The 21,440-nt window shown below is 47.5% G+C and overlaps 1 protein-coding gene and 1 pseudogene across 1 annotated transcript; both read left to right on the top strand.

Annotated features, from left to right (window-relative positions):
* The first annotated feature begins 431 nt into the window (after positions 1 to 431).
* Positions 432 to 12,417, top strand: TSPAN16 (tetraspanin 16). Its single transcript, XM_089905894.1, is given in 7 exon segments — positions 432 to 840; positions 6,015 to 6,118; positions 7,059 to 7,133; positions 9,019 to 9,127; positions 9,130 to 9,147; positions 9,150 to 9,217; positions 11,634 to 12,417. Coding segments are annotated over 7 exon segments (699 nt in total). The 5' UTR covers positions 432 to 671; the 3' UTR covers positions 11,790 to 12,417.
* LOC111166085 (small ribosomal subunit protein eS26 pseudogene) lies at positions 3,150 to 3,576 on the top strand (annotated as a pseudogene).
* Positions 12,418 to 21,440: the final 9,023 nt, after the last annotated feature.

Raw genomic sequence — 21,440 nt, 5'->3', positions numbered from 1 at the left:
TACCTCTGTGTCACTCCTGGAGCTCTAAAGGCCAGCCTTGGCCCTGCTTCCTGTGTGGCGTTGGGCAGTTACTTTGGCCTCTCTGAGCCCTGTGAGAAGGATGAGCCAAGCGAGGTAACGTGTAGGCAGGCACTTGGGGAACATGATGGCTTGTAGCCAGATCCCTGCTTCATGGAACCTTTCATTCACTCCACAGCGGTTTCTTGAGCACCACTGTGTACAAGGCTTTGGGAACAAAGCCGTGAGTAGGACAGTCCAGGCTCCTGTCCACTCGGAGCCTCCAATCTAACGGTTGCATCAACCACACTAGTAGCCAGTGCTGAGCACTGTGCCCACAGGGCCCGGGTGGCATCTGGAGGGGTACCAGGGTGGCACACTGTGCCTCTTCTCCACCCCTGGTGTGGCTTCTTTGGAGGATGGAGGATGAGGATCCAGCAGGGCGCAGTTTGGGGCACCTGCTTCCCTGGCACTGGGAACCTTGCTCCAGCAACTGATTGTGATATGATAAAGGCTGTGACAGAAGAGGGGCAGCCGCTGGGACCCCTCCCCGGCAGAGGACCATGCAGCCAGGAGAGAGAGGGGTAGAGCAAGGCAGCTTTGGTGCCCCCGACCCCAGACCTCTACCATCTTGGGAAGCAGTATCCCAGAGGTTTGGGAAGGTGCTGACTTAAATGGGCTCCCCAGTCTGGCCAACATGGCTGAAAAGGCACACTCCGTATTATTCCTTGAAGAAACCGTTATCTTTCTTCAACGGTGTTATGGCTGTAAGTATGTCACAACCTGGGCCCTGGGGATTTGCAACCCTTCCTCCACAACTGGCTCGTTCAAAGACAGAAATAAGTTGATCCAAATTCACTGGCATCCGGATCTGTGGTCCCCAGGGAAGCAGGAGGGATGTAGGGCAGACTGACAAGGAGAAGGACGCACTGGGAACAGGCGTAGCCTCCATCGACCCAGAGCTGCTGAAATCAAGCAGCAGAGTGTGATCTGGGGGACCTGGGGTCCATGGCGGGAGAACTTGGCTCTAAAGAAAATCCTGCAGAAAGCTAAGCTGTTAAGGAAGGCAGGAGGGAATGGTTCTTCTCTTGGTCCTTTACAGTTTTCAAACCATTTTTTTCTTACTATAAAAGTAACCCAAGATATGCACTGCTAAAGAAGTAATTGCTTTTAATAGTAAAACAGTAGGAGGAAAGGCCGCCAGGAAAGAGAAGGAAATTAACTATCACTCTTTACCTGTGGCTGTAACATTTTGATGGGAATTAAACAAGATAATGCATTTAAAGGGCTGATACTTGTCATCAGAACATGGCTCAATAAATATCATCATTATATCCTTCCAGACTTTTCTATGTAACTTTGAAAAACAGCAAAACAAACATGGGATGCTAATGCTTTACAATCCTCATTTTTTTCTCTTTTAAAAAATTGTAAGTGTTTCATCCTTTTAAATAGACTTTTTTAAGAGCAGTTTTAGGTTCACAGCAAAATTGAGCAGAAGGTACAGAGATGTCCCATATAAGCCCTGCCCCTGCACACAGCCTCCCCTACTGTCAACATTCCCCATCAGAGTGGTACATTTGTTATAATGAACTTACACTGATATCATTAGAACCTAAAGTCTATAGTTTATATGAAGGTTCACTCTTTTTGTACTTATTTATTCATTTTTTTGGCTGGGGCGAGCGGCATGCGGGATCTTAGTTCCCTGACCAGGGATTGGACTCGTGTCCCCCGCAATGGAAGAGTGGAGTCCTAACCACTGGACGGCCAGGAAATTCCTGGTGTTGTACATTCCATGGTTTTGACTAGCGTATCCACCATGTCAGCATCGCATGAGTAGTTTCACTGCCCTAAAAATCCTCCGTGCTCCACCCATCAGCCCTCTTTCCCCGCTAAGCCCTGGCAACCACTGATCCTTCTTCTGTCTCCATCGTTTTGCCTTTTCCAGAATGTCATATACTTGGAATCATACACCATGTAGCCTTTTCATATTGGCTTCTTCCACTCAGCAATATGCCTGTAAGTTTCCTCTATGTTTTTTTCCTGGCTTGATAGCTCATTTCTTTTTAGTGCCAGTATTCCATCGTCTGGATGTGCCACAGTTTATTTATCCATTCATATGCTGAAGCCCATCTTGGTGGCTTCCAAGTTTTGGCAATTATGGAGAAAATTGCTAGAAACATCCATGTGCAGGTTTTTATGTGAACATGAGTTTTCAACTCCGTTAGATTAATACCCAACGATGGTGACTGTTGACAATCTACTTTTTTTAAAAAAAAATTAGGCCTTAAAAACATTTTTCTGTATCAATAAACATTCTCCTACCACAGAAGTCAGCAAAGTACAGTCTTGTAAATAGATAGATAGATAAAATTTATTTGTAAATAAAACAAATTTGTTTATAGATTTTGTACAGCTGCTTTTCCACTACACCGGCTGTTTCATTTCAACCGAGACTGTATGGCCTGCGAAGCTCACAGTATCGGGTGCTTTTGCAAAAAAATTTGCCACCCCCTGTCTTACAAGCATCATTTAACATAACCGTTTAGGAACTTACCTGGTGGCGCAGTGGTTAAGAATCTGCCTGCCAATATAGGGGACACTGGTTTGATCCCTGGTCCGGGGAGATCCCATGTGCTGCGGAGCAACAAAGCCCGTGTGCCACAACTACTGGGCCTGCTCTCTAGAGCCCACGAGCCACAACTACTGAGCCCGCGTGCCACAGCTACTGAAGTCCATGCACCTAGAGCCCGTGCTTCGCAACAAGAGAAGCCATAGCAATGAGAAGCCCACTCACTGCAACGAAGAGTAGCTCCTGCTCGCCGCAACTAGAGAAAGTCCACGTGCAGCAACGAAGACCCAACAGAACTAAAAAATAAATAAATTTATAAAATAAAAAAAACTCTCTAGGATTCCATTGCATGGCTGTACCATGATTTACCTACCCAATCTGTGTTATTGGTTACTTCAGTTACTTCCAACATTTTGTCCTTAATGAACATCCCTGTGCATCCTGGTTTTGAGGCACACATGTGACTATTTTCCCTAGGTTTAATGTCTAGAAATGGAATTTCTAGGTAAAAGATTTTACCATAAAACCTTTAAGGTTTTAAATATGAATTGCAAAATGTCCTCCTGCCACGACTAAGATGACCAAGAAAAGAAGGAATAATGGTCGTGCCAAAAAGGGCCGCGGCCACGCGCGGCCTCTTCACTGCACCAACTGTGCCCGATGCGTGCCCAAGGATAAGGCCATTAAGAAGTTTGTCATTCGGAACATCGTAGAGGCCGCAGCCATCAGGGACATTCCTGAAGCGAGTGTTTTTGACGCCTATGTGCTTCCCAAGCTGTATGTGAAACTGCATTACTGCGTGAGTTGTGCCATTCACAGCAAGGGAGTCAGGAATCGTTCTCGGGAAGCCCGGAAGGACCGAACACCTCCAGCCCTATTTAGACCTGCTGGTGCTGCCCCACGACTTCCACCAAAGCCCACGTAAGGAGCTAAGTCCTTAAAGGCTAAAGAAATACTGTTCCCTGGAAAGACAATAAAGTGGAAATTATACTTTAAAAAAAAAAGACATTGTGAGCTCGCTCTTAGCTCGTTAGCCTTTTGTCGTGTTTTTTCATGTGTGTGGTGTGAGGTAGGGGTCTGATTTGATTTTTTTTTTTTTCCATTTGGTGACATACTGTTGCACTTACCAACTGGTACATCCAGTCCTCCTCTGTCTATGCTAGTTTCCATTATGCTAAAGTCTGTTCTGTGTACACTGCTTTGTTCCATTGGCCCATGTGTATATCCCCCACTAACACAACACTATTGTAATTGCCATGCAGCACAAGTACATGTTCAGATACATGGGGTATGAATATTTCCAGCATGATCATGCAAATAGCATGTCACAGATTTTGCATGTCTTACTCATTCTCACATGTAGCCTTGGCCAAATGTCTCCCCAGAGTCCAGCTCCGAGAGCCCCCATTCCCACTTCCCTTAAAATCTTGTCTGAGCTCATCATCCCACCCAAAGTTGAATCTGTATCCAGCATCTTTTGTTTTCCTTCCTCCACTGTGTTGCTGCAAAACTACAGGAATTTCAGTTTGGGGGTTTCAGGGAGATCCTTGCTCTAGCCATCTCACAGAGCATAAACAGCCCCGACTGTTAAAGCACCCACCCTCACTTTCCTCCTCCCTGAATCTCCATCATCTCTCATTTTCTTTCTTTCTTTTTATAAATTTATTAATTTATTTATTTTTGGCGGCTTTGGGTCTTCGTTGCTGCGCGTGGGCTTTCTCTAGTTGCAGCGAGTGGGGGCTACTCTTCATTGCAGTGCTTGGGCTTCTTATTGTGTTGGCTTCTCTTGTTGCGGAGCACGGGCTCTAGGCTTGTGGGCTTCAGTAGTTGTGGCTCGCAGGCTCTAGAACTCAGGCTCAGTAGTTGTGGTGAACGGACTTAGTTGCTCTGCAACATGTGGGAATCTTCCCGGACTGGGGATCGAACCCTTGTTCCCTGTATTGGCAGGCGGATGCTTAACCACTGAGCCACCAGGGAAGTACTCGTTTTCTTTCTTAATTACTTCAGCAAAGATTTATTGAATAGATGCTGTGTCTGCAAGATTTCGTTTTCTCTTCAGTAGAATGTGGACACTATTTTATCCATGTTTTAACTCGGAGGAATCAAAGAGTACTCTCTCTCACACCCCACGTCCAACCCACTGGCAAATCCGATCGACTTTACCCTCAGCGTCTGGTCCATCCAAAGCTGATGGCGTTGGGAGCCACGAAGGGTTCAGAGCAGAATCATGCCCTGACTCAGGTGCTCACAGGCGCCCTCTGGCGGCTATGGTGGGAACAGAGTGTAGGGGGGACCAGGGTGGAGGGACTGTATTGGTCCAGATGGGAGATGGTGGGGGCTGGACTCGGTGGGGCCAGGAGGGGGTGAGAAGTGGGCAGATTCTGGATAGACTCTGAAGATGGAGCCAATAGGACTTGCCAACGCCTGGATATCTGTCCTCTGGACGCTTCACTCACCCAGAGGTTGGGAAATATTATTTTTCTTTTTAAAAAATATTTATTGAGCTTCCCTGGTGGCGCAGTGGTTGAGAGTCCACCTGCTGATGCAGGGGACACGGGTTCGTGCCCCTGTCCGGAAAGATCCCACATGCCGCGGAGCGGCTGGGCCCGTGAGCCATGGCCACTGAGGCTGCCCATCCGGAGCCTGTGCTCCGCAACAGGAGAGGCCACAAGTGTGAGAGGCCCGCATACCGCTAAAAAAAAAGAAAATTATTTACTTGGTTGCGCCAGGTCTTAGTTGCGGCTGGTGGGCTCTCTCTTTTTTTTTTTTTTTTTGGTGGGCTCTTTAGTTGTGGCAGGCAGGCTCCTTAGTTGTGGCATACAAACTCTAAGTTGTGGCATGCATGTGGGATCTAGTTCCCTGACCAGGGATGAACCCAGGCCCCCTGCATTGGGAGTGCAGAGTCTTAACCACTGAACCACCAGGGAAGTCCCGGGAAATATTATTTTTAAATTATTTTTTATTTTTGGTCACGCAGGGGCAGCGTGCAAGATCTTAGTTCCCCGAACAGGGATCGAACCCAGGCCCCCAGCAGTGGAAGCACAGATTCCTAAACACTGGACTGCCAGGGAATTCCCAGGAAATACTAATATGAATAGGAATTCTCAGAATCTGTTACAGGAGCCACATGTCTGCCGTCTCACAACTGCCTTCATGTTTCTCCCCGTCGACTGTGGGGACCCCTGACGTGTATCCACTGTGCTTTCCTGCCTCTCTGTGTCAAGGCCAGATAAGCCCAGCCATCGGCTGGTCTGGCAACTCAAAGCCTCAATTATCAAAGAGATTTTAATGATAATGATAATAATAATAGGTATAGATAGACATAGATGAAAGGGGAGACAGGAGCTGACCTTCCTTTGACACCCCCCCCAATCTGGTCTCTAGAAGCTCCACAGAACCCACTGAGATCCCCCTGAGCTGGTCCCACCCCTCCGTTGTGCAGATGGGGAAACTGAGGCTCAGGAGGGAAGCAGCTTTTCCTCGGTGGATAACTTGAAGTCCCCCCACCCCCGCTTACAGCATTTCCCACTGTTTGCCACCAGGCATGTGACTTTCATCGGAAACATGAGGCATTCTCCCCTGGCACCCACCGTCCTGTCATCCGGTATCTCCCCTTCAGTCTGGTCACCCCTCCCCGCAATTTGTATTTCTGAGGTTTCTTGGCCCTTCCTCTGTTTTTCGTTTTGCTTTGTTTTGTTTTTCTTGACCTTGCAGCGCGGCTTTAGGGATCTTAGTGCCCCGACCAGGGATCGAACCGGGCCCTCGGCAGTGAAAGCACTGAGTTCTAACCACTGGACCACCAGGGAATTCCCTCCTGCCTCTGTTTGGTGCCCCGCACTGTCCCTCCTGCCCTTCCATCGGCCGCTGCTGTCTGCACACACCGCTGGAAGTCGCCTCTTAAGCCTCCCAGACTCTCAGAAAGTGGTGGCCGTGAAATGGGGTTCCAGCTATTTTTTTTTTTAATGAATTTATTTATTCGTTTTTTGGCTGCGTTGGGTCTTCGTTGCTGTGCGGGCTTTGTCTAGTTGCGGCGAGCGAGGGCTACTCTTCGTTGCGGTGCGCGGGCTTCTCACTGCGGTGGCTTCTCTTGTTGCAGAGCACGGGCTCTAAGCACGTGGGCTTCAGTCCTTGGGGCACGCAGGCTCAGTAGTTGTGGTGCACGGGCTTAGTTACTCCGTGGCACGTGGGATCCTCCCGGACCAGGGCTCGAACCCATGTTCCCTGAATTAGCAGGCGGATTCTTAACCACTGCGCCACCGGGGAAGTCCCTCCAGCTATGACTGATAGCTCCTAAGAATATCCCACTGCCAGCATCCTGGACAACATTCAGGAATGCAACACCTGGAAGAAATAAAATAACACCCCCCACCCCCCTCCCCCCGGCGTGTGTTCTTTCAAAATGGAGAGGCCACGGTGGCCTGGGGATGGGGTGGAAGGACTCCCAGCAGGCTCCCACCCCCCCGACTCCCCACCCTGTGTCCTCCAGTGTTTCTCGGTCATGGTCATCATTCTCATCGTGGAAATCACTGTCGCCACAGTGGTCCTTGCCCTCTTCCCGATTGTAAGTACAGCTCGGCTTCTCTCACTCTGCATTAGAAATAAACAGAATCAATAGAAGCCCCGCCCCTCCCCCCGGGAGGCTCCCACGCTCGCCAGGATCCGGTGATGGTGGGAGACCGAGTCTCCAGAGATAGGGCGAAAAGCCGGAAACCTCAGCCCTGCCTTCAAAGGCTCCCCTCAAGAAACTGCGGAGTGAATTGGACCACCTCTCATTTGGGGGAGTAATGGGAAGTAATTGCTGGGGGAGGAATGGGAAAAGCTGTGAAGTTTCTTGGGGTTTTGAAATGAGTTCAAAATAGAGGGCTATTTAGCAATATCCATCAAAATGAAAAAGCATGGACACTTTGACCCAACCATCTGGTCCCTAGGAATTATCCAAGGATATGCTTGGGGCGGGGGGAGTTTATAATGTATAATAATCCACACAAGGGAGTCTGATGCAGCTGGAAAGAAGGAAGGAGGAGCCTCTATGTGCAGGAGATGGTACATTCTCCAGGACATAGTGCTGTCCCCGTTTGCGTCCCCCCAGAGGCTCACCCTGAGAAAAGAATTTGAAGGCTCATGGTTTATTTGAGAGGTGATCCCAAGAAACACCTGTTGGGGACAGGGGCAGTGAGGCAGGGAAGGGAATGTAGCCCCTAAAAGCTGACACTGTGGGGCTTCCCTGGTGGCGCAGTGGTTGAGAGTCCGCCTGCCGATGCAGGGGACACGGGTTCGTGCCCCGGTCCGGGAAGATCCCACGTGCCGCGGAGCGGCTGGGCCCGTGAACCATGGCCGCTGAGCCTGCGCGTCCGGAGCCTGTGCTCCGCAACGGGAGAGGCCACAGCAGTGAGAGGTCCGCGTACCGCAAAAAAAAAAAAAAAAAAAGCTGACACTGTGCAACTGGGCTGTCCTGGTGGGGGATGTCGGGGACGCAGCAAGGAGCACGCCATCTATTTTCTCCACCCAAGCGACTAGGGAGCTGCAGTTTTAATCCAACACCTCCCATCAGTCATTGCTTAAGGGCTGCTCCCAGGGCGCATGCGTGCGGAGAGGCCACTGCAAGAACCTCGGTTGCTGGGGGCTTCCTTGGGGGTCCAGAGGTTAAGACTCGGAGCTTCGACTGCAGGGGGCGCGGGTTCCATTAGTGCTCAGGGAACGAAGATCTTGAATGCCGCAAGGCGCGGCCAAAAAGTTAAAAAAAAAAAAAAAAAATAGAACCTCGGTTGCTGGCAGCGGGAAGCCGGGCTCCGCGGCACAGAAATAAGAGAAGCCACCGGGATTTGAGCAGGGCACCGAGAGCCACTGTTACTCGTGTTGCGAACAGCCGGATGCAGAACAATGAGAATAGAATAAAGCAAGGGGGACAATAATGAGGATATACTTTGCTTTGACACACATAGCATACGTCTTTGGAGACGCTGGAAACCATGACAGTCGAGGTGGTGAAGCGGGAGAAACTTGTCGGCTGGGAGAAAAAAGTGGGAGGGAGACTTTTCATGGTTTACCCTCCTGTGATTTGTGAATTTTGAGCCGTGTGACTATTTCACCTCTTTGGGGGGAAAATGGTTTTAATTTAGACCTCTATTTAAAAAATAGAAGATTAAAGTTGCCCCTTTTGTGCAGAGAGAAATTCAGTTGCTGAAGACGATGTTCAAGTCCCTCATCGAGTTGCAGCCATGACGGGGGCGTAGCAGGCGTGTGGGCGATTCAAAAGAGCAGATGATTCAAAGCCGTTTGTGAGTTTTGGATACAACCAGATGTGCTGGGCTCGAGACCCACGCTCTTCCCTGTGTCCCGCTCTCGGGGGCGATGGTAGCCAGAGTTCGTCCTCCTCCAGCGCAGACCCATGGCTGGGGGAGGGGCCATGAAGGAAGCAGAAGGGAAGCCCCCACCTCCCTCCTGAGTCCCCAAGAAACCTCACCAAATGGGGCACCTTGCTGTTTTCTGTGCTCACCGCTCCCTGTTTCATCTCTGAGGTTAGAGAAATGGCCTTGGAGCACAACTTTGTGACCCTGAGAATTACAGAGGTTACAACAGCCGGATGACTATTCCCTGGAATGGAATTTGGTCATGGAGAAGATGAGATTCACATCCTTTTGTTTTGTTTGTTTAATTTATTTTTATTGTAGTAAAAGATATATAACATAAGTTTATCATCTTACCATTTTTAAGTGTCCAGTTCAGTGGCATTAAGCACTTTCCTATGGTTGTGCAACCATCACCACCCTGCATCCCCAGAACTGAAGCTCTGTCCCCATTAAACACTAAGGCTCCTTCCCCCAACCCCCGGACCCACCATCCTACATTCTACCATTCTCTAGGAATTTGACTCCTCTAGGGACCTCATATAAGTGGAATCATACAGTATTTGTCTTTTTGTGTCTGGCTTATTTCACTTAGCATCCTCAAGGTTCATTCATGTTGTAGCACGAATTTCCTTCCTTTTTAGGGCCAAATAATATTCCATTGTATGGATGGACCACATTTTATTTATCCCTTCCTCTGTCAATGGATACTTGGGTTGCTTCCACCTTTTGGCTATTGTGAACCATGCTGCTGTGAACGTGGGTGTACAGATATCTCTTCGAGTCCCTGTTTTCAGTTCTTTTCGGTATATACCCAGAAATGGAACTGCTGGATCATCTGATAATTCTATGTTTAATTTTGGGGGGAATTTTCATACTGTTTTCCCCAGTAGCTGCACCGTTTTACATTCCCATCAGCAATAAAGGCACAAGGGTTCCAGTTTCTCCACAACCTTATCACCACTTATTTTCTGTTTTTGTTTTTTGATAGTAGCCATTCTCACAGGTGTGAGGTGGTGAGACTTATATCTTGAGTCTTGGTGTTTAAGGAGCAAGACTGGCCTCCATGTGTCATCTAAGCTCTTGAGGCAGATGGTTGAGAAGGATCTTTGAGGCGAGGGAGGGTGTGGAATGGAAAAGCCATTGCCTGTTTCTAGGAGTGTTTTCCATCTCAGTCTGGGGCCCAAGAACTGCTATGGGGTCAAGTTCAGGCTTGGGAGGGGGCACACGATGGGTAGGGGACTTGCTTGCATCTCCGTTTTGGCTTCTGAAGCTTGAGGTGGTAGAAAGTACTTCTCATTCATTCATATAGTCCTTCCACTAATCTTTTTTTTTAATTTAAGTATAGTTTCTTAAAATATTTTTTAAATATTTATTTGGTTGCGCTGGGTCTTAGTTGCAGCAGGCAGGCTCCTTCGTTGCGGCTTGCCGGCTCCTTAGTTGCGGCACGTGGGCTCCTTAGTTGTGGCATGCGAACTCTTAGTTGCGGCATGCATGTGGGATCTAGTTCCCTGACCAGGGATCAAAACCAGACCCCCTGCATTGGGAGTGTGGAGTCCTAACCACTGCGCCACCAGGGAAGTCCCTATACCACAGCTTCTTTATCCATTCCTCTGTTGATGGACCTTTAGGTTGCTGTCCTTCCACGAGTCTTTATTGAACACCTACTATGTGCTGGGCACTGTTCAGGGGTCTGGGGACAAAGCAGGGCACAAAACAAAACCCTTGCCCTGTGTTGCTGACGCTCGAGTAGGGAGATGGAGAAAAAACCTCTAAGTAAACATTGGTGGTAGGGATGGTAAGTGCCATGAAAAAGAAAGCAAGGCAGGGAAAGGGCAGAGAGAGTCAGGATTTTGTTTACTTGTAGGTGCTATTAGTCACCTATTTTCAGCACACAGTGGGATGGCCTGTCCTAGCCTTTTTGTAGTTAGTTGGGGATCATGTGATGAGTTCTGGCCAATGAGCTGGGAGGAGAAGTGATGTGAGTCACTTTCTGGCCAAATTATTTAATTACCAGTGTAGGGCCCTCTGGACCTTTCTTTCTTTTTTCCACAATAGTGGAATCATCTGGATGGTGGCTGCTTCACAAGCCTGAGTCTCTGAGAGACTTTGATAAATGGAGTTCCCCTGCCAGGTTGGTATGAGCATGTAGTGTGAGACAAACTGCTGAAATTGAAGGGCTGTTTGTTACGCAGCATCACTTAGCCTGGCCTGACTGATACAGGGCTGGTGGCTAACTTAGAAACAGGGGTCAGGGCAGGCCTTCCTGAGGAAGAACACTTGAACAGAGACCTGAATGAAGTGAGAGAGGGAGCCGTGCAGACATCTGATAGAACAGCATTCCAAAAAGAGGGAACAGCCATCTAAAGGCAGCAAGGCTGATGCTTACTAAGTGTGTTTAAGAAACAGAGAGGAGATCAGTGTGGAGCTGAGTGAGTTCAAGAGAGAGCAGGGAGATGAGGACCTGAAGGTGACAGGGCAGATCATGCAGGGCCTTGTGGGCCATGGTGAGGAGTTCAGCTTTTACTCCCAAGTAAGATGACAGCCATGGAGGGTGCTAAGCCATGATGGGGTGGGGAGAGGGAGGCATTTAGCACAGGCATTGGAATATTGTGACTACTCTAAACAGTAGCCATGGTGACCATGATTTTTGGTGTTTTTATTATTTTGAAATTTGAAAGGGAGTCTTCAAGTGTTTATTCTCTTCTCTGCAGCTAAAGTGCTGTGGCATGAAGGACTACACAGATTTTCCATCCTTCGAAAGGATGACTGGCCACACCTACCCCAGGGGCTGCTATAAATCCATCGGGACCGTGGCCTGCGACGGGCACAACGTGTCTGCAGATGTCATCCACCAAGAGGTAACTTGACATTTTGTTAGGTGTCTAGGTAGACCCCGAGGGCTGGGGACTTTTATAAAAATTGCATTTTTGCAGGAATCCCAGCGATTTTGACCACAATTTCAGCTCATTTCGACCACACAGCCTAGAGTTACCATCCCCATTTCACAGATGGGGAAACTGAGGCTGGGGAGGAGAGTGGTTCAAGGTCACATGGCTTTGGTAGAACCGGGATTTGATCCATGTTCGCCTGTGTCCATTGCCTGGGTCACACTGCCTGCCTCACAGAGAAATCAAATTGCAGCAATAATGGTGGAAAATGATTGTTCTGTAGATAGTGATGGCTGCCACATGACTGGGTACTCATTCAGTTAATTCAGTCTCCATCGCACCCCTTGAGGTGGGGACTGCCCTTCTCCCATTTTACAGATGAGGAGACTGAGACACAGAGAGGTTCCCATAGCCAGGGAGAGGTGGAGCTGAGCTTCAAACCCCAGCCCTAGGTTCCCCACCCTAACTTCTGCTGCAGGGGAATAAACACATGGGTCTTCCTTGAGAAATCAGTCATTCCTTAATTCATCCCTTCACGCTGAATGTCTCTTGCTGGGTGAATTGGCCAGAGTGAGTCCCAGGCTAGGGCCTCAGAGAGGGGCGTGGCACCACACAGTGACCCACTGTGCCCTGTACAACCTGCCTGTCAACGTCCCACTCACCCCCTCACTCATTCCACTCTAGCCACACTGACCTCCTCGCTGCTGCACAAATACAACAGGCACATGCTTGCCTCAGGGCCTTTGCATAGGCTGTATTTTTTTTTTTTTTTTTTTGGCCTTGCAGCTTGGCTTGCAGGATCTTAGCTCCCTGACCCAAGACTGAACCCGAGCCCCTCGGCAATGAAATCACCAAGTCCTAGCTACTGGACTGCCAGGGAATTCCCATGTTCTTTCAGCCTGGAATGTTCTTCCCCTAAATGTTTTCCTACCTCATCTCTTTCAAGTCTGTGCACAGTTGTCACTTCCTCAGTGAGGCTGTTCCTGAACCCCTATCTATAAAAGGATGCCCCCCACTCACCATCACACTCCATCTCCTTACCCTGCGTTAGTGTGCCTAACGCTTAATCACCACCTGACAAAGTCATTGCTGTACCTGCTTACTTTATTACTTGTTTTTCCCACTCAACTGTTAGCCCCACCAAGGCAGAAATGTTTTCTCTTTTGTACATTGCTGGGTTCCCAGTGCCCGCTTCAGTGCCCAGCACACAGTGGACACTTAAAAAAAAGCCTATTAAATGAAAGGGGGCACTGAGCCCTTTGAATTCAAGACAACTCAAGCTTCCAGAAGAAAGGGGAGTATCTCAGTGGCTGCAGGAAGGGAAGTGAAGGTCCCGTCACCTGCAGGTGGCTGTTCTGCTCATTCACTGTGCCTGTTCTCTTAATCTCTCTGAGCTTCAGTTTCTTCAACTATAAAACAGAGAAAAGACTAGTACCCACTTTATGGGATTAGAGCGAGAAAATACATGAAAATGGCTGAGAAGGTGATGGATACATGTCGGCCCTTTTGTTCACATGTAAAGAGGACTTAGATATAACTAACGGTTACTGAATGCTGGTTATGTATCAGGCCACTGCTGTGTACTTCATGTAGATTCTTTCTTTTAATCCTCACAAAAATCTTGTGAGGCAGATCCTATTGGTCCCATTTACAGTTGGGGAAACTGAGGCACAGGGAGGTGTAGTGACTTCTCCAAGGTCACACAGCTAGCAATAACTTGGGACATCTGATCATATTCTTTTTTAAAAATATATTTTTAAAATTTATTTATTTATTTATTTTTTGGCTGCGTTGGGTCTTAGTTACAGCACGCGGGCTTAGTTGCCCCGTGGCATGTGGGATCTTAGTTCCCGACCAGGGATCGAACCCACATCCCCTGCACTGGAAGGCGGATTCTCAACCACTGGACCACCAGGGAAGTCCCTCTGGTCATATTCTTAATCAACACACTTGGATATCAACACAAATGGATACTAGGGAGTAAGTGGTATGTTCTGGGGTGGGGTGAGGGAATGAGGAGGCTAAGGAAGATGCTGGGGTGGGGGGAGCAGTCAAGTAAGAAAGAGCCGGGTGACAGGATAGGGAAGGGAATCAGGGATGGCCTCCCTGGTGACATTTGACCAGTGACTGGAGGAGGTGAGGAAAAGCCATGTGTATATGGGAGTTGACAGAGGGAAGAGCTGGTGCAAAAGCACTGAGGCAGCAATAAGCATGGCTTTCTCAAGCACCAGCAGAGAGGCCCCTGTGGCTGGCAGGGTGAGTGAGGAGGATGGTAGGGGGAGATGAGGGCAAGGCCTTGTGGGCTACAGAGGGGTATGGCTTTTATTCTGAGTATGATAGAAAGCCATTAGAAGGGTGTTAACATTCACTTTTTCACTCTAGAAACCTTACTGAGCACCTACTGAGTCCAGACACTGCTGTAGGCACTGGGGATACAACAATAAACTAAACAGACAAAAATCCCTGCTCTCATGGGGATGACATTCTAATCAGCAGGGAGAAACAAAAAATACGATTTTTTTTTTTTTTTTGGCTGTGCCGGGCGGCTTACAGGATCTCAGTTCCCCAACCAGGGATTGAACCTGGGTCACAGCAGTGAAAGTGCTGAATCATAACCACTAGACCACCAGGGAACTCCCAAAATATGGTTTTTTTAAATTAGAAAATTTATTGCATGATAGTGATAAGAGTTAAGGAGAAATATAAAACTGGGAAGAAGATAGAGGAGGTAATTTTAAGCAGGGTGATTTCATTACTGTTTACCTATAAAGGGGGCAAGGCATGAAGGTGCTGGGGGCCTCAGACCTAATTCAGGTGAAGAAAAACTTACTCCAGGGATATGCCCTGTCCACCCAGCTAATGAGTCTGGCTTACACTTATGTGGTAGGAGGCCTGTGTGGGAAAGTGCTGGGGCTCTGAACTCCAGCCCTGGTCATGTCACTCACTAGCTCTCTGACAGAGCATCAGGACCATGGCCTCCTTCATTTGTAAAATGGACTGCCCAATTGTTGTGAGTCATTCATGAGGTGCAATATGTCAGAGGCTTTGCACAATGCCCTACCCACAGAAAGCATGAAGTGATTGTGGGAAGTTATTGTCATTAAGTCTAGGGAGGTCCTGCCCAAAGCAAGGATCACAGGAAGGCAGTGGCTGAAAGGTGATAAGGTCTCATGCACCAGTAGAGATACTCAAAGACTACTCATTATAGCAACACTATTCTCATTCCTGAGCCTTGTCCGAGGGGGAATCTTTGCTCAGAGCCCAGCCCAGATAGGCCCCAGGGAGAAAAGAATGAACATAAACTTGGGAAGTAAACGGAAGTTGTTTTCAATTCAACTGGTCTTGATTTTTTACACCACCCAGATTGTAAAAACAGAATGAAACATGATTTGTAATACACAGAACGGATAGAGCAATAAATAATGGCAGAATATTGCTCAACTTTAAAAAGCCAGGTTTCCCTTTTTAAAAAAAAAAAAAAAAGATGATGTTGAGGGTAGGAGTTTATTAATTAATTTATTTATTTTTGGCTGTGTTCGGTCTTCGTTTCTGTGCGAGGGCTTTCTCTAGTTGCGGCGAGCGGGGGCCACTCTTCATCGCGGTGCGCAGGCCTCTCACTGTCGCGGCCTCTCCCGTTGCGGAGCACAGGCTCCAGACGCGCAGGCTCAGTAGTTGTGGCTCACTGGCCTAGTTGCTCCGCGGCATGTGGGATCCTCCCAGACCGGGGCTCGAACCTGTGTCTCCTGCATTAGCAGGCAGATTCTCAACCACTGCGCCACCAGGGAAGCCCCCAGGTTTCCCTTTTGAAAAAGAGAAAATTCTCATCCCAAACACTAGCCTAAGCAAGCAGGGGCTTCGGTGGCTGCACACAACAAAGACTGTGTGGAATTAGTTCCAGAGAGTCACTGAACAAGCAAACAGCAGCAGCAACAAGCACAACCAGCAACACAGAAAACCCCGGAGAATAGGGGGAAGGGAGATCTGATTTTCAAAGTTACCACATTATATTTTGTAAATGTCCAGTTTTCAACAAAAAAATTACAAAGAAACAAAATGCAAAGAAACAAAAAAAGTGTGGCCAGTGTACAGGAAAAACACCATCAGTCAATAGAAACTGTCCTTGAGAAAACCCAGATGTTGGATTTACTAGACAAATACTTTAAATTAGGTATTATATATATGGTCAAAGAATTAAAGGAGACTCTCTAAAGAACTAAAGAAAAGTATGAGAATGATGTTTCATCAAATAGAAAAGATTAACAGAGACAGAAATGAGTTTTTAAAAGGAATCAAATAGAGGACTTCCCTGGTGGCACAGTGGTTAAGAATCCACCTGCCAATCCAGGGGACACGGGTTCAAGCCCTGGTCTGGGAAGATCCCACATGCCACGGAGCAACTAAGCCCGTGCGCCACAACTACTGAAGCCCATGCACCTAGAGCCCGTGCTCTGCAACAAGAGAAGCCACAGCAATGAGAAGCCACTGCAATGAGAAGCCCGCGCACCACAACAAAGAGTGGCCGCTGCTCACGGTAACTGGAGAAAGCCCGCGTGCAGCAATGAAGACCCAACACAGCCAAAAATAAATAAGTAAAATAAATAAATTTATATATAAAAAAAGGAAGCAAATAGAAATTCTGGAGTTGAAGTGTACAAAAATTGAAATGGAAAATTCGGTAGAGTGGCCCAGCAACTGATTTTAGCTGGCAGGAGAAAGAATCAGTGAACTTGAAGATGAGTCAATTGAGATTATTCAGTTGAGGAACAGAAAGAAAAAAGAATGAAGAAAAATGAACAGAGCCTCAGAGACATGTGTGACACAATCAAGCATACATACATATGTGCAATGGGATTCCAGAACAGGAGGAGGGAAAGAAAAAGACAAAAAGGATACTTGAAGAAATAATGGCCCCAAACTCCCCAAATTTGATGCAAAACATGGATCTATGCATCCAAGAAGCTCAATGAACTCCAAGCAGTATAAACTCAAAGAGATCCATGTCTCAACATTGTATAATCAAACTGCAAAAAGAAAAAGATGAAGAGAGACTCTTGAAAGCATCAAGATGGAAGCAACTCATCATGTACAACAGTGGTCCCCAACCTTTTTGGCACCAGGGACTGGTTTCATGGAAGACAATTTTTCCACGGACTGGGGGCAGGGATGTTTCAGGCAGTAATGTGAGCGATGGGGGTGATGGTTCAGGCGGTAACGCAAGTGATGGTTCAGGTGATAATGTGATGGTTCAGGCGATAATGCGAGCTATGGTTCAGGTGGTAATGCGAGCGATGGGGAGTGGCAGATAAAGCTTTGCTTGCTCTCCTGCTGCTCACCTCCTGCTGTGCAGCCGGTTCCTAACAGGTCCGCAGCCTGGGGGTTGGGGACCCCAATATACAAGGTATCTTCAATAAAATTAATAGCTATTATCTCATCAGAAATCATGGATGCCAAAAGCAATGGGATGACATATTCAGAGGCTGAAAGAAAAAAAAAGTGTCAACTAAGAATTCTGTATCCAGCAAAACTATCCATCACTAATGAAGGAGAAATTAAGATATTCCCAGGTAAACAAAAACCAAGAGAATGAATTACAGACCTGTAAGACCTACAAGAAACACTAAAAGGAGTTGTTCAGATTCAAATGAGAGGACAGAAAACACCAATTTGAATCCACGTGAAGGAATAAAGAGCACTGATAAAGATTACATAGATAAATATAAAAAACAGTATACATTTAAAATTTTTTAAAAAACTAGACTTCCCTGGTGACACAGTGTTTAAATATCTGCCTGCCAATGCAGGAGACATGGGTTCAAGCCCTGGTCCAGGAAGATCCCACATACTGCGGAGCCTCTGTGCCACAACTACTGAGCCTGCGCTCTAGAGCTCACGCTCTGCAACAAGAGAAGCCACCATGATGAGAAGCCCGTGCACCAAAACAAAGAGTAGCCCCCACTCGCCGCAACTAGAGAAAGCCTGTGTGCAGCAACCAAGACCCAACACAGCCAAAAATAAATAAATAAAATAATAAATAAATTTATATAAAAAATCTATTCTTCTCCTGCCTCATTTACAAGACAATTGTATAAGGCAATAGCCATAAAACTGTGTTGACAGGGCTTCCCTAGTGGCGCAGTGGTTAGGAATCTTCCTGCTAATGCAGGGGACATGGGTTCGAGCCCTGGTCTGGGAAGATCCCACATGCCGCGGAGCAACTAAGCCCGTGCACCACAACTACTGAGCCTGTGCTCTGGAGCCCACGAGCACAACTACTGAAGCCCACATGCCTAGAGCCCGTGCTCTGCAACAAAGAGAAGCCACTGCAATGAGAAGCCCATGCACCGCAGCGAGAAGTAGCCCCCACTCGCTGCAACGAGAGAAAGCCTGCATGCGCAGCAACGAAGACACAACGCAGCCAAGATAGATAGATAGATAAATAAATAACTAAATTTATTTTAAACAAAATAGAAATGTCTGTTGCTTGTAAACCACCCAGTCTATTCTGTTACAGACGCCCCAATGGACTAAGACACCCAAGACAATTAACAGTCATTCCTTGGCATCACTCAAAACCCAAGCCATTGTCAGCATGTCTTTTTACACTCGGTTTCTTTGAATTGGGTCCAACAATGTCCACACAACACGTTTTTCATGTATCCTAAATTCCTTTTATCCTAATCCAGTAGTTACAGTATTAGAAAATGCATTAGAATACTCTGGACGTTCTGTTAAAGCACAGGTGTCTGAACCTTACCCCCAGAGCTTCTGACTCAGGAGGTCTGGCAGGGGGCCCAGGAATCTGCATTTCTAACAAGTTCCCAGGCCATGCTGCTGGAATGGGGAACACACTTTGAGACCACTGCTCTAGATTCCTCCTCTTCTTCTCCAACCCCACCTACCTTAGATTTGTTGCAGAAAAGGTGTGGAATGTTGGGTAATGCAGTACCGTCTGGATTTGGTGCTTGCTTTTCTGTGGTCCCTTTATCTTGTTCCTCTCATCCCCATATTTCTTTTTCATCTCTTGTTCTCAGCTTTGGCTGTACATTAGAATCCCGTGGGAGCTTTAACAAAATATCAGAGCCTGCACTGCATCTCCCATCTCCTGATTTAATCGGACTGGGTTGTGGCCTGGGCATGGAGACTCTTACATTTACCCAGGTGGTTGCAAGGGGTGGCCATGATCACGGCTGAGAATCAATAAACAAAGAGCTTCATCCAAAGATCATACCGGGCTGAATCAGTTCTTTCACTGGAGATTGCAAAATGGTGGTTTATCTAATTCTTCCATCTTTCTTTTGGAGGGATATTTAAAGAGGATAAAATGGGCACATGTCAAAATTGCTATGCTGCAATCATCTCCCAAGTCTGGCAGGAACACACCTAGTTTTCTTTGGAACCAGCCCGCCTCTCAGATTTCCGTCTGTAAACCAGGGGCAGGCATGTGATCCCAGCAGGCCAGTTGGCATGTTCCATCTGTCCGACCACAGTCATTGGTTCAGGTATGGGCATGGGACCCAAACTGGCCAATGGGACTTGGTTTTGGGACTTTGGATACGGTGACAGGGAGAGAACAGTTCTGCCAGATCTCAGCTGGTTCAGACGTGACTGCCTCATGGGGGCAAGGCTGCAAAGAGAAGGCATGGAGAATCCTGGGACAGTACACAAGTCCTAGCTGACTCTTGGACTCTGCAGTTCATGCACTCACTCAACAAATATCTGTCAATGCCTGCTCTATGTCAGAAATAAACTATTTTTAAAATAGAACAGAGGGACTTCCCTGGTGATGCAGTGGTTAAGAATCCGCCTGCCAATGCAGGGGACACGGGTTCGATCCCTGGTCCGGGAAGATCCCACATGCCGCAGAGCAACTAAGCCCGTGCGCCACAACTACTGAGCCTGCACTCTAGAACCCTCGAGCCACAACTACTGAGTCCATGCGCTGCAACTACTGAAGCCTACGTGCTCTAGGGCCCGCGTGCTGCAACTACTGCGCCCACACACTGCAACTACTGAAGCCTGTGTGCCTACAGCCCGTGCTCCACAACAAGAGAAGCCACCGCAATGAGAAGCCCACGCACCGCAACGAAGAGTAGCTCCCGCTCGCTGCAACTAGAGAAAGCCCGCGCGCAGCAACGAAGACGTGACGCAGCCAAAAAAAAAAAAAAAAGAACAGAAACAGTGTCATAGGTACAGAGAACAAACAGGTGTTGCCAGAGGGGAGGGAGGTGGTGGGAGGAGAGGAATAGGTGAGGGAGATTAAGAAGTACAAATTTAAAGTTGCAAAATAAATGAGTCAGGGGTATGAAATGTACAGTGGGAGGAATATAGTCAATAATCGTGTAACTTCTTTGTATTGTGACAGATGGTAACTAGGCTTATTGTGGTGATTATTTTGAAACGTATAGAAATATCAAACCTATCAAACCGCTATGTTGTGTAACAGGAACTAACATAGTGCTATAGGTCAATTACACTTCAAAAACAGGGAATTCCCTGGCAGTCTGGTGGTTAGGACTTGGCGTTTTCACCGCCAAGGGACCGGGTTCAATCCCAGGTTGGGAAACTAAGATCCCACAAGCTGCTGGCGCGGCAAAAACAAACAAAATCATAGGAAAAGAGATGAGATTTGTGGTTACCAAAGGCAGGGCATGGGGGAGGGGGAATTGGATAAAGGCAGTCAAAAAGTACAAACTCCCAGTTATAAGACAAAAAGCACTAGGGATGGACTTCCCTGGTGGTGCAGTGGTTAAGAATCCGCCTGCCAATGCTGGGGACACGGGTTCGAGTACTGCTCCGGGAAGATCCCACATGCCGCGGAGCAACTAAGCCCGGGCACCACAACTACTGAGCCTGCGCTCTAGAGCCCGCAAGCCACAACTACTGAGCCCGAGTGCCACAACTACTGAAGCCCACATGCCTAGAGCCCGTGCTTCGCAACAAGAGAAGCCCGTGCACCTCAACAAAGAGTAGCCCCCGCTCGCCGCAACTAGAGAAAGCCCGCATGCAGCAACGAAGACCCAACGCAGCCAAAAATGAATAATAAAAAAAAAGTACTAGGGATGCAATGGACAACACAATAAATATAATGAACACTGCTCTGTGTTATATATGAAAGTTGTTGAGAGTTAAGAGTTCACATCACGAGGAAAAAATTTTTTTCTATTTCTTTAATTTTGTATCTATATGAGATGATGGACGTTCACTAAACTTAGTTGATCGTCATTTCATGATGTACATAAGTCAAATCATTATGTTATACACCTTAAATTTATACAGAGCTGTATGTCAATAACTGGAAGAAAAAGAAGAAATGAACGGTTTTTCCTGTTTCTGACACCAAACGTGTGGGGATTTTCCACACCAAACAATTCTCTGGGGGCACCAACAGAGAGCCTTACAGTTCAATTCAATTCTAACACTACCCCGAGTTAGTGCAGACCCCACAGTTTAAGGGCTCAGTCCCGCAAGACCGGCTCCACCTCAGATGCCGGTCACCAGTATTAGGTCCCCAGGGCACCCATACTTCTGTCTGACGTGGCTACAAAGTCAGGGGGTTCCCGCAATCCCCCCTCCCTTTCAGGTTTGATCATTCGAATAACTCACAGAACGCAGAAAATCCTTTACTTACTG

The sequence above is a fragment of the Delphinapterus leucas genome, unplaced genomic scaffold (assembly GCF_059928025.1).
Source record: "Delphinapterus leucas isolate spDelLeu-1000000601 "Yukka" unplaced genomic scaffold, BTC_Dleu_Yukka2 spDelLeu_asBTCV2_sq25, whole genome shotgun sequence".
In the NCBI taxonomy this organism is placed as follows: Eukaryota; Metazoa; Chordata; class Mammalia; order Artiodactyla; family Monodontidae; genus Delphinapterus; species Delphinapterus leucas.
Note: the sequence above shows the minus strand (reverse complement) of the source record. Positions and strands in the feature narration are given on the sequence as shown.